Source organism: Prionailurus bengalensis, chromosome D4, assembly GCF_016509475.1.
Source record: "Prionailurus bengalensis isolate Pbe53 chromosome D4, Fcat_Pben_1.1_paternal_pri, whole genome shotgun sequence".
Taxonomy (NCBI): Eukaryota; Metazoa; Chordata; class Mammalia; order Carnivora; family Felidae; genus Prionailurus; species Prionailurus bengalensis.
The window spans coordinates 16,955,222-16,968,431 of record NC_057359.1 but is presented as its reverse complement, the minus strand read 5'-3'; the positions used below and the strand labels follow the sequence as shown (position 1 = coordinate 16,968,431).

General features: G+C 45.3%; 1 protein-coding gene across 2 annotated transcripts in view; it reads right to left on the bottom strand.

Annotated features, from left to right (window-relative positions):
* OSTF1 (osteoclast stimulating factor 1) overlaps positions 1–13,174 on the bottom strand; it is a 58,228-nt gene extending 45,054 nt beyond the window's left edge. The window contains exon 1 of one of the 2 annotated variants that reach the window (XM_043567132.1): positions 12,737–13,174. In XM_043567132.1, the coding sequence (XP_043423067.1) occupies positions 12,737–12,770 (34 nt within the window). In that variant the 5' untranslated portion in view covers positions 12,771–13,174. The remainder of the gene's footprint in view (positions 1–12,736) is intronic. The other variant, XM_043567133.1, reaches the window with a different exon arrangement.
* Positions 13,175–13,210: the final 36 nt, after the last annotated feature.

Here is a 13,210-nt window from a genome sequence, read left to right as displayed (position 1 = left end):
ACTCTGGATGAATGGGAAACATTATCAAACACAGCAGGAGAAACTAATGAGAGGGCAATGACTGGCAATACCCCTGAAACTGAGCTCCTCGCCATTCAGAAAACAAAAGGACTCAAATTTTCTTCTGCAGCACAGACACGAGACTCTGCCAAAGCCCATATTCAAAATTACAACAGAACCCAAGACAGGAGAGTGGGTTCAGAGAGGCCATCTGTAGGAAATCAACAAGATGTCTAAGACACTCATTTCTTCCAAGATCATCTACTTACTAATACAACAACCTTTAAACTGGAAATTACTCCCTAGTTGCATCCTCTGTCAAGACAGACAACGGTGCTCCTTCACAAGGTTTACTACCTTTTCCTGAGGGTCTGGTTCCTATCCTGAAAGTGGTAAGCCTCGAGGGGCCTGGTGGCCCTAACACCTTGTGGCCATTCCAGGGCCACACCTTAGCAGCTCACTGAAGGTTCAGCCCAGGCAGGGAGGATGCCCCAGGCGATCAGTTCCTTCTCCCAACTTGCCTAGTCCCTTAAAGTCTAGACGGTTTACGAAAAGGAGGGTTGAGACAGAGCTCTGGAGGCCTGGAAAGACCCCAGGAATCCAAGTGGCTCCCAGAAAAGGGAGAATGTTAACCCAAAGAAATGCTCAGGTATTTTCCCACACCAGATTAGATGCTCGTAGGAGGAAGGAGAATGGGGTTGGATTTCCCCTAGAGAGTGGTAAGGCCAGACAAGTGAAAAGCTGTGGTTTTCTGGGGCTGTAATTAAAATAGGGTAATTACAGGATCGTTCTGATGAAAATCTCCGTTCTACTCAAGGCCTGGGCAGGAGCTATGACAGCACACTCCTGAGGGTCTTGTACTTACATTCGGCAGCTAAAACCTCAGCCACTCCAAGGCCCAGGGTACCTTTCACACCCATTCCTGAGGCTGCAAAGTGCTCATGGATTTGTGTGTGTGTGTGTGTGTGTGTGTGTGTGTGTGTGTGTGTGTTGTTAATTCCTTTTCATTCATGGATGCCCAGACGATCATTCATCATTTTATGAACACAGGGTCATCGGCTGAGGGAAGGCAGGGGATGGAGACATTGGAATTTGCCCTAAAATGTCTAGGAATACAGCCCCTCCTAAATCCTTGAGCCTGAAGAAACACTTGCTGTTTACAATGTGGATGGGATGACAGTGAAAACAACCCCAGTTCACAGGGACAGAAGAGGGAAAGTTCTGTGCTCTCTTGGATGGTGGCTTTCCACCGACATGCAGTGGGTTGTGTAAATTGCAGGCTTTCATAATAATTACTAGGAGTTCGCTCTCCTTCAGTACCCACTGTCCAGCTACAGAAGTAACCTGCCTTCTCTCATCATCTGGTCTAACAAACTCCAGTTTCTTTACCTATGGTCTTAAGACATTTAGTAGAGACTTAATACTCAACTTCTAACTACGAACAATTTTTTTTAGTTCTAAAATTAGAGCAATAACATTTATTCTGATCAGAATACAATGTACAATGTACAGTTATGTTCTTAAATTTATCATTATATCCCTAGGAGTATATAAATATTATTTTCTTTAAAAACAAACAAACAAGGGGTGCCTGGGTGGCTCAGTTGGTTGGGCGACCGACTTTGGCTCAGGTCGTGATCTCGCCATCCATGAGTTCGAGCCCCACGTCGGGCTCTGTGCTGACAGCTCAGAGCCTGGAGCCTACTTCAGATTCTGTGTCTCCCCCTCTGTCTATCCCTCCCCTGTTCACGCTCTGTGTCTCTCTGTCTCTCAATAATAAACGTTAAAAAAAATTAAAACAAACAAACAAACAAACAAGGTGGCTTCTGGGGTTTTTTAAATATTTTTTTATGTTTTTATTTTATTTTTGAGAGAGAGTGCGAGACAGAGTGAGAGAGAGAGGGAGGCACAGATCCAAAGCAGGCTCCAAGCTCTGAGCTGTCGGCACAGAGCCTGATGTGGGGTTTGAACTCACGAGCCATGAGATCATGACCTGAGCTGAAGCCGGACGCTTAACCAACTGAGCCACCCAGGCACCCCAGCTTCTGGTTTCTGTGTGAGCCCTACGTAACTTACAAAGTGACAGGTGGACTGAGAACCACTCTCTTGGTGGAACAAGTGTCTCTCTTCTGAAGAGAAGCACTGAAAACCCTCCTTCCTGGAATGAAATTTGAGAACTGCTACAAAGCAAGGTCTGAACTTGAATTCACGGCTTAAAATTGTCACCTCCAAAACAGACAGGAAAAAACAAGATGGGAGAACAATATTTTGCACAGAGACTTAATTTCAAAAAACTAGCAGTATATCCTTAAATCTCAAATCTACAGAGTTGATGTCACTGAGTTATAATTGACTTTATACATTTTTCAAACATAAAAGTCCCAAGAGCCATTCAGGAATGACAATTTTTTTTTTTTTTTTTTTATGCCACTGGAATGTCATTGGCCACATTTCTGCAGGGTCACCCTGATGCTGTATGCCTGTAGGCAACTGAGGAAAAAAAAAAACAAAACAGTAACAAAAACAAACTCCACTGTCCTATGTAGCTAGAGTCTAAGTGAAATCAGATCAGGTCTAATTACGAATATATTATGTCTCCACCCAAACCCTCTTCCCATCCTTTCCCCTCTCTCTGTCATGGAAATCTGGACTTAGGAAAAAGTCCTTCAAGTATTTAATGCTTCCATCTGCGGGCAATCGTCTGGCCCTGAGCATTGGAAGCAGCAACGCAGTGGGTAGAGGACCACTGAAAATGCCCCATGGCTCCAGAAGAAGCACAGAATGAAATGATGTAGAAACCTGCGGGATTATTTGAAAAGTTAGTCTCAGGCAATGAACACTTAGAAGCAAATGAAGAAACCTAGGACCAGAATGGGTGTGGTCTCACTCATCAAGGCGACCCAGCAAGTCAATAAAAGAATGGGGGCCAGAACTTTATTTCCAAACTAATGTCCATTTTCCATTACTATATTCTTTTTTTAATGTTTATTTATTTATTTGCGGGGGTGGGGTACATAACTGGGGGAGGGGCAGAGAGACAGAGAGACAGAGAATCCCAAGCAGGCTCCACGCTGTCAGCACAGAGCCTGATGCAGGGCTCAGTCCCACGAACCAGGAGATCACGACCAGAACAGAAACCACGAGTGGGACACTTAACCAACTGAGCCACCCAGGCACCCATTACTGTATTCTGCCTCCGCCTCCTCCAAATCACAGCTTGGCCTTATATCACCCTATGAGCCTGTCTTCATGCCTGAAGTCCTACCATTAGAGTGGCTCATTTAAAAAGGTAATTCTTTTCGGGAATCTTGTGTTTAGCTTATCTTATTCTTTAATGTAAATACCTTTGGGAAGGGGATGTTGATAAATCAGTGATTTGTTTAACACTGCAGATCAATTTGTTCATCAGATGTGCATCAGTGACTTTGTTCCCACTACCCTGGGGAATTAAAGAGTAGAAGGAGCCAAGTTCCAGGTGACTTCAGAGGAAAACTTCAGTCTTCAGCGAGATACTCTTGGAAGGCTCTCTGGACATGTGGCCCTGACTCCTTGAGGTACAATAATGAGAGCTTAATCAACAGCTAGTTGGCTGTGACATTCAGGTCTGCCAAAGGTTAGTTCTGGAAAATGAAGGGAGACCAAGGGGAAATCCATTCAAGAGTAGACACGGACCCACACTAATCTTAGGGTCATAGTATGTCGGAAAGACACAGGTGTGTTAGCCAGAGGTCCACGTGATATGGAGCAGGTATCCTAAGCAGGGAAAAAGCAGGCCAATGACAAGGACTCAGGGCAAACTAGGAAGCAGATTTCCTGTGCCAGTAAACAAAAAAGTGCTAGACCAGATGTCAAGACACCAAGAGACCTGGTACCAACCAAAAATCAGAAAGTGGGCCGGAGCCCATTGTGGAGAACAGAGCTCCTACCAAGCCAACGTCAAGTCCTAGGCACCCTTTAGAGCCCCAATACTTAGGTACAGAATTGGCCCTCGAGAGGAGGAAGGCATTAAGCAAGTACTAGAAGTAAGCCTGTCGATGTGACAGGCTCCCTGAAAGAGGAAGTGGACAGTCACCCCTAAGCAGTGACTCCTACTTGACGGTTCAGCAGTTCATAGGCCCAGGTTCTGGTTGGCAGCTGCTTGCGTGACTCATATTTAGAACCTGAGTGCAGAGGAATAAAAGGGAATGACTTATTCCCTAACAGAAGAATAAGGCTGAGAACAATGTCAAGTTTGACACAGTATTAAGAAAATGAACTTTGGGGGCACCTAGGTGGCTCAGTCAGTTAAGCATCCTACTCTTGATTTTGGCTCAGGTCACGATCTCACGGTTGGTGAGTTCGAGCCCTGCGATGGGCTGCACGCTGATGGTGAAGAGCCTGCTGGGGATTCTCTCTCTCCCTCTCCCTCTCCCTCTGCCCCTCCCCTCCTCTCTCTCTCTCTCTCTCTCAAAACAAACTTTATTTTTTTTTTAATTTTTTTTAACGTTTATTTATTTTTGAGACAGAGAGAGACAGAGCATGAACGGGGGAGGGTCAGAGAGAGGGAGACACAGAATCTGAAACAGGCTCCAGGCTCTGAGCGGTCAGCACAGAGCCTGACGCGGGGCTCAAACTCATGGAGCGCGAGATCATGACCTGAGCCGAAGTCGGCCGCTCAACTGCCTGAGCCACCCAGGCGCCCCTCAAAACAAACTTTAAAAAACAAAAATAAAGAAAATGAACTTTGGAGGGACAGGTTTCTGTTGCAATGAGTGTTTCACAGCCAGTTTCCTGCCTAAAAAACCAGCAAGAATACCTTCTGTTTAGGTCCTCCCAGGGCCACAGTCGACAAGCTTGTGCTGACTCATCAAAACAACAGGCCCAAAAAGCAGCCGCAAAATCCTGTAAACCTGGGTAAGCAACATTTTAGACACACAAGAGTCTGGTTTTGTCAAGCAAGGGAATCTAAGATACTCTGTGGTCTGAGATGCCCGCCAGATGTGACAAAAGGCCAGGGGCTTTGCCCGGGCTGGCCGCCCCCACCCATGCTCGGGGAGCTAGGACTCGGAGGCGGGTCCCCCCAAGGCATGGGTCGGATTAGGAGGTTTCTGGAAGACCCAGCCACTCCAGAATACTCTCCAGGTGGAAGTCATTTCTTTGTCTCTTGCAAGTGAGTCGATTCAAATGTCTCCTGTTAGCTGAGGAAATCCCTTAATAGAATCCATGACTTTATCAGAACCAAGCAAAATCCCCGGGTCAAAGGATGGCACAGAGACTTCAAGGCTGCCTTCAGAGACTTGTAAGGGGGCCTGAGACAGACCCTCCAGCAGGAGAATAAACTGAGTTGGGTCTCTAGAGTCTTCCTAAACTTGAATTCAAATTGCCTCAGGCTCCCTGGAAATCCAGCGCCCCAGACTAGAAAAGGACCACGTTCAGTGCATTCTTTGGTCCAAAGAATATTAAACCAAAGTAGTCTATCAAGTTCTAAGGGATGCTAATGAGTTTTTAAATCCCATGTGAATCAAATCCACAAATACAAAACTCTCCCCCAAGTCCTACGCCAAGAGTAGGGTGAGGAATTTGCCTTGTGATTTTCTAAAAATTCTACAGATGCCCAAGCATAAAGTGGGAAGTGACTAGCAAGAATTCATTAAGAGGAAGTGGCCACCACAGTCCCACCAGCGACTTAAGTGACTTTAAGCTGTGACCCTCTTTAACATTTGGCTGCACCCCAAACACCCACAGCCATTGTTAACATCCTGACAAACAGACAAGCAGATATGCGCGCACAGGGCTGACACGCGGACAGTCTCACTTTCTGCAGGGAGCAGTACTGTTTTCCACAATCTGTTACTCCAGGCCGACGGCTTTCTCTTTAATTCGGAACAAATTTCTCCAGTTCACAGCTCCATGTGTGCAGACCAAGTCCCCTGGCTTCTCTGAGAGAGGGGAGCTCAGCTCCAAGCAGTCAGGCAAACCGAGATTGGAGGACATACCAAGTTATCTCATTGTGCCCGAGTCAAATGACATTTCCCGCTTTTTCTGCCTAGCAAACTCTTACTCAGCATTCAAGACTCTGCTTAAATTTCCCCCCTTAGGTGACACACCCCAAGCGTCCTCAAAATTCTCTGCTTTGGACTTCCCAGCCCTTTGATTCCTGTCTCCTATCCTGTGCACTGAAATGTTTCTGTTTAAGGCATGTGCACACATTTTTGGTAGGAAGGTAAACTGGTAAAACCTTTTTGGAGAGCATTTCGGAAATGTCTATGAAAATGACAATGCACATACGCTCTGATTCAACAATCAGACCCCCAGGACTTTCTCTTGCAGATCAACTCACACCAAGTAAGCAGCCAGGCTGTTGTAACTATGTAAATGTGGAAACAATCTAAAAGTGCATTCTAATCTACTGTGCAACCATCTAACATGGGTCTGGGTAGAGACAGTGGAATATCACGTGATCGTTCAAAAGCACCAGGGAGCTCTCTCTATACTGTTATCTTTAAGTTTTTCCCCAAACTCCTTCAATATTTTTGATCGTCTTTTTTTCCCCAGCTTTACTGAAGTATGACTGACAAACTGATACAAAATCTTGATGTGACGGCTCACATTAGCCCACTGAAAGACGTTTCTCCGTCCCTCTCCCTCTCTCCTTCTCTCTCTAGGTCTCTCATGTGTTTTGTCTTCCCCTGAGCATTAAACAACGGAGTACAACTTTGGCAATGGTTTTCACCGGACATGAAGTATGAGGTGAAGGGCGTCAGAATATGCCACTCCAAAGGAGGCCACTTTGGTATAAGAAGTATTTTGAGCTGAAGGCAATTGAGAAAAAATAGACACAGCCTCTCTGCCTCTGAAGCCTCTCTTCCTTCTCCCCATCTACCTAAAAGCAGGGCATAAATTTCCTTCATGAAGGAGTTCTCCCCCCATACAAGAAAGAAAACTTTTATTATCAGAGGTGGAGATGACAGGTAGTAGTGTCTACACAAACAAACCTTACTAAAATAATCCTTATCTTCGATTACTTCCCTATATATTTACCTTTCCATAATTTACTGCCCCTAGAAACCAAAACCCCTCTTTCCTTTGTCTAGTCATTTCTCCACGATGTATCATGCTTCCAAAATGGCACATAAGCTTTCAAATCAACCCCTTCTTTGGATTGTCACCTCTTTTGTGTATAGCCCCCGTGCAGGTAAAACTGAAAACATCAAATAAACTTGTATGCCTTTTCTTCCTGTTAATCCGATTTTTGTATTAGCTTAATTTGCAGGACACAGAACATAAGAAGGTAGAGGGAAGATTTTTTTCCTCCCCTACACAGGTGTGTCAGAAAAGCTCACTGCACTGGTGACACTGGAGTCAAGCTGTGTGAATGCTGGAACACAAGACGGAGAGGGCGCCACTGTTTCCAGAAACAGTACCGATGGATACTGCCTCCAGCCTTTGCTGCTTTATAGTGTAGCTAGAAGATGTTCCCAACCACAGCCCACTCCACCTTCTTCCGGACAAGGACTTTATGATGTATCTAGACTTTTTATGTATTTGCCATGAATAAAAAGTTTAGCTGCTGCAAAGTTACAAGGAAATAAAAGGTTATTCTACTCTCAAAAAGTATCTCAGAGTCTAATACAGAAGCATTGAAAGAGGGGAGTTATACAACACAAATGCAAATAACACAACTGCCTAAGTCAATAAAGGTGGCTGCCTGAAACAAAAGCCAGTCCTTGGGGCGCCTGGGTGGCTCAGTGGGTTAAGTGTCCGACTTCAGCTCAGGTCATGATCTCGCGGTCCGTGAGTTCGAGCCCCGCATCAGGCTCTGTGCTGACCGCTCAGAGCCTGGAGCTTGTTTCAGATTCTGTGTCTCCCTCTCTCTGCCCCTCCCCTACACACGCTTTGCTTTGCTCTGTCTCTCAAAAATAAATAAATGTGAAAACAAATTAAAAAACAAAAACAAAAAAGCCAATCTAATAGATCCTCATAGATTTCTCTGTCCAAAAGACATAGCTTGGACTTAAGGCCAGTGTGCCATTCTCAGGTCAAACCAAAACACCACTTCCTAGATCTGAGACCTTTAAGTGGCTTAGTTGACTTCATTAAGTCCTACTTCACCCATAAAATGGGGATATTAGGACCCACCTCATAGGGAAGTTAGAATAATTAAATGAGATAGAACACATAAAATGCTTTGCATAGTACCGGATACTTAGGGCCAAATAAATGTTAGCTATTATTATCATCATCATAATCATCCTTCTGGAAGTTTCAGAATGTTTTCCAAACTTTATTCTGCCACCAGGCATAAATGCAGCATCAAGTTTATGAAGGAAACTATCCAAGTGCACATTTCTAGCCAACCCCATCTCACCGTTGATGAATTTATTTATTCAGAGGGGAAAAAAAATACACAAAAGTTCCAATCATTTTAGATGAAGACCTTTTTCCTCTCAACAGTGTTACATAAGCAGCATATGTGTGACATCTTTGAAGTTTATGTTTTTACTGTAAATACAAAAGAACCCCAAATACTGACATTTGCTTTTTCAAAGTCCCACGAATTTATTTTCATAAGACACATAAAATATTTACGCTGTTTTATTTCCACCACCAAGATCAATAAGCCATTTAAAAGAACTGGTCAAGGTCAGACATCAGGCTTCCAACTACAGTGGAGGGTTATCAAACCGGCTTAGAAAGAGACGATTCTAGTTCAAATCTCATTCAATATCCTTTGGCCCATCTTTACAGAAGTCTCAGAATAAAGTCTTTTTTAAAAAAAAGTCTTTGTGAGAATACAAGCTGTCCTCTACACTCTGAGAAGCCAGGTGGCTTCACCCTAATTGATCAGCAAGGCTTGGGAGGGTGGCTGAAAAGAACAAAAAGTGCTGTATTTATAAAACTGAGAGGCTACATTGGTCCCAAAGAAGGAGGGCGGTCCCATACAGAATAAGCTAAAGACTATTAAGTCATGACTAAAAACCATATTAGATGGTGGCCCATCTGATAATTAGAGGGGAGAGTTTCAACGACAGACCTTGAGTGGCCAAAAGTGACCCTATAAAAAGAAATCAGTAAGAAAGGAAAAGTCAAAATGTGACAATTGATTTTTCTTTTTTTTAATGTTTATTTATTTTTAAGAGAGAGAGAGAGAGAGAGACAGAGGGATAGAGTGCAAGTGGGGGAGGGGCAGAGAGCAAGGGAGACACAGAATCTGAAGCAGGTTCCAGGCTCTGAGCTGTCGGGACAGAGCCCAATGTGGGGCTGGAACTCACAAACCGTGAGATCATGACCTGAGCCTAAGACGGACACTTAATCGACTGAGCCACCCAGGCGCCCTGACAACTGATTTTCAAGCAGACTGTAAATGATAATTTACTGACTGTAGGAAATCAGCCAATCAACAGCAAACCACTTAAAATTGAAACTGAGACACCCTTCTGAGGATAACTGTGCTTTCTTTTTTGAATAAAATAGATTTGGAGAATCCTGAGAACAGTGATTATCACTAGATAGGCAGGGATGGTATTTCTATGTTTATATATTATTTTTCTATATGTATTTCCTAAATTTTCTACAATAAAAAATATATATTTTGAGGCTTGGAGAAAAAAAGAGGTAGAAAAAACATATTACTTTTATTTTTAATACCAAGATTTTTCTTAACAAAATGGGTAAGATCAGCCATCCAATTATAGATATAGGTTAATCTAAGATATTGTCTAAGATACATAAATTTGCCCCATCAGGCTCGACACCTCCATGGGCGAGACTTTATTTTATTGTTCCTTGGAACCCCAATATCTAGCACGAGGCCTAAAAGATTAGCTGCATATATTAAGAAATGTTTAGCAAATGAATTTTGGATGTGGCTGCAAACCCACACTCGGGTGTAACCCGAGGAAGGTACAAAAGAAAATGGTCCCCTTATGGGACATATGCCAATCATCCCAATAGGTATATTACTGACATTATAGCTTAATGTCTCTTGCTACTAAAATCTTCCATGAAGGCCTATGTGCTCCCTCACCTAGCTCCTCTCCTTTTGGCACTGCGTGTGGACTTGAACCATGCTGTTTTGCTGGGGTCTTGTTGTGCAGGAAGCTACAGGGACTACTACCATGATAGAGACCATCTTATAGAGATGTCCGGTTCACTCCAACACTTTGAAAGAACCCATGGGAAGTTTATCTCAGATCTCAGGGTCATTAAAGTAACTCTCCTCAGAGCAAGTAATACATTTTAATTTTATGATGAGTAGGAATCTTATAATTGATCTTTTATCTTTATGCCGGAAGCTGAGAGCCAAATCTATGGCCATCTTTTAGAAACCCGGGAGGACCTTGGGACATGCATGTCTGTAAGCTAACCTTTCCTCTGGTTTCCTCTTATTCTTCTTCCCTCCTCCTAAATGGCCCTTTCTTGCCTTCTTAACACCTGGGATGAGGCAGGGTATAAACAAATTAAGAAGCCAAAAATTAAATGCACCCCCCCCACCCCTAATTTCAAGCTGCTCCAGACATTTTTCACCCATGCATCTTGCCTGCAGGACAAGAGTGTAGAGCTCAACACCACTCTCCTCACTGCTGTTGGCCAGGGGGTGACCTTTATATGCCATCTGTGATCCGAAAATCTGACTGAGGACCAGAGGCACTTTCCTTTCCACTCCCACCCACCAGCTCTAACATACACAAGACCATGCATGTGAATGGTGCACAGTGATGTTAAGGCAGAACAGCATTATGAGTAAGAAACACAGATTCTGAAACCAGAGGGACCTCAGTGCTAATCCTGCCTGCTCCGCTCTACCGGCTACTGACCTTGGGCAAGTTACTTAACCTCTCTGTGCCTTGCCTTAATTTCCTCGCCTGTGCAATGGGAACAATAATGGCACTGACCCAACAGGGTTGTTGTGAGAAGTAAATGAGTTAATACATGTAAAGTGATTAGATCAGTGCCTGGCACTCAGTACGTGCGTGCCACTACTCTAATGGGACAGTTTTGTTTTCCATTAAGCCAGGCCATGCGATGTCTCAACTCTGATTGAAAGTAGAATGTCTCACTGTAAATGAGTAAACTCACAAACTGATTTCTGTGGTCACCTTGAGTTCGGATCTCATTTAAAAATCAGTGTGGAGTCAAAGCTCTTTCAAACATTTGCTTTCTGATTTGCTGAAGAGAAGGAGAACGCAGCGATGTCCAACAACAAAACAGTTTGTGGGAGTGTATCCCCAACGGTAACAGTGCGATCCTTCCATCAGACCTGAGTATGCCCGACTACTCATGCGCACCCTTGCACATCGCAGTCAATGCTTTTCCAGCTGCAGCACAGACATCACTTGAAGGTCTAGAGAAATGAAAAAGCTCATGGACTTCTCAGGACATTCTTTAAAATAAAGTAGTTTGTTTGGCGATCAAAGAAGAACAACACGGCTTTGTTGGATACTTGAGGTCCTGATTTACATCTGATTTTAGAAAGCTGCTACCTCCTACACGTGCTCTTAAAATGCAAACTCCTCATCAGATTCTACTTATGAAGAAACACAGAACCCAGCACTAGCCCCGCCCCATCTTTGCTCACGGCAAAGCCAAAGTCCCAGCAACTTCCTTCACACCCAGCCCACCAAAAAATTTAAGTCCTCGGTGAATGACTGTCACAGATATGAGTTTGTACATAATCTTCAAATAAAATGACTTGAAACTGCCACAGTATGATGGCAAAGAAAGAAAACTAGATAATCATGAAAGGTGTAGTACTTGCAACCAAGGTTACTTCTAAATTTCATGTGAAAGGACACATTTCAGCTCCTGCTATACTGAAGTTACAGGAGACTGGAAGAAACAACCCGAGAGCGTATCAGGGCCATTTATCTTCCATTTCCTACGTTTCCCGTAATTACTCACCAAATGAATGCACGAGTTTGTTACAGTACTGAATTGAAATAACGTCAGCCCCTTTCACATTCTCCTTTCTCCATATCACAGAAAATATTCTAAGAATAGAATCAAAAATGAACAGGGACTGTAGGCCAAGAACACTGCTTGGAGGAATTTAGTAATCTCACCCTCTCCAGCTTAAACCCCGCAAATTCATTGGGGGAGAGGAGGCAGAGGACTTGCACAGCACGATAAAGTGACACTCCCGAATTGCAACAGCCGAGATTACTCTGCCGCAGCCGAGATTCTCCTCGCCACGAGCTAGAGTACAGAGTTTTCTAAATGCTTTCCCCAAGATCCCGAGGTCAGTTTCAAAAGCGGCTCCTCTCAAAAGTCCCAAAGGACACTCGCTCACCCACCCCACCCTGCAAGCAGAGCACTTCCCGTTCGCTCTGGCCGGTCAAGAACTCTAACTTGACAGTGACACACACTGAAAAAAAAGAGGAAGTGGCTAAAAGACCACTGCAAGGCATAGATACATATATGTATTTCTTTAAGAGGGGCAAGATCCCTGTCTTCCAGTGAAGCTTCAATGGGAAGTAGCCATCACACCCACTAGAAAGTTGCAGCGAATGATAATGTCGCAAAATCGAGGGCGACTCCTCTCTAAAAGGAAAAAAAAATTTTTTTTAATCCTGGAAATCCTCTTGCTGTCCAAAATGCTTCTCTCCCCTCTGCGAACGCAACAAAGCGACCCATCCCGGTGGGTCGGCTCCCGAGAGCGAGGCTCCAGGCCGGGTACGTGCGTGGTCTGCCCTGCCAAGTGGCAGAGGAAGCGCAGGGCACCAAGGCGGCCAGGGGACCCCGCGAGCAGCTCCCTTACCTGGTTTGACCGGTTTGGGTGGCGGCTTCGACATCGCGCTTCCTGGAGCGGCGGAGCCTCGAGACCAAGCACGAAAAGCCAACTGAACGCCCTGCCAGCCGGCACTCCGGGGGCCCCAAAGTTTCTTTTTGTCTGCTGTGCGGCGGTGCGCCTTCAGGGGACCTGCGCCCACCCTTGGCCGTCGGACTAGCGAACGCAGTCAGAGCCGCTCGGCGCTGTGCCCCGCCCCGCCCCGCGGCCGCCCGAGCCTCCCGAGCGCGCGGCCGGCCGACGAGGAAGTGGCCGCCGTCTGGCCTCCGAGCGCTAATTGGCTCCCGGACTGGCAGCTCCGGCGCGGCGGGAGCGCGGGCGGCGCGCGCGGCGGCGCGCGCGGCGGCGGAACGAGCCAGAGCCGAGGGAGGGCGCCGCAGGCTCGCGCCGGGGCTGGCCTGGCTGCGCGCGCCCCCGATGAGAAAGGGCCGGACCTTGCGGGGG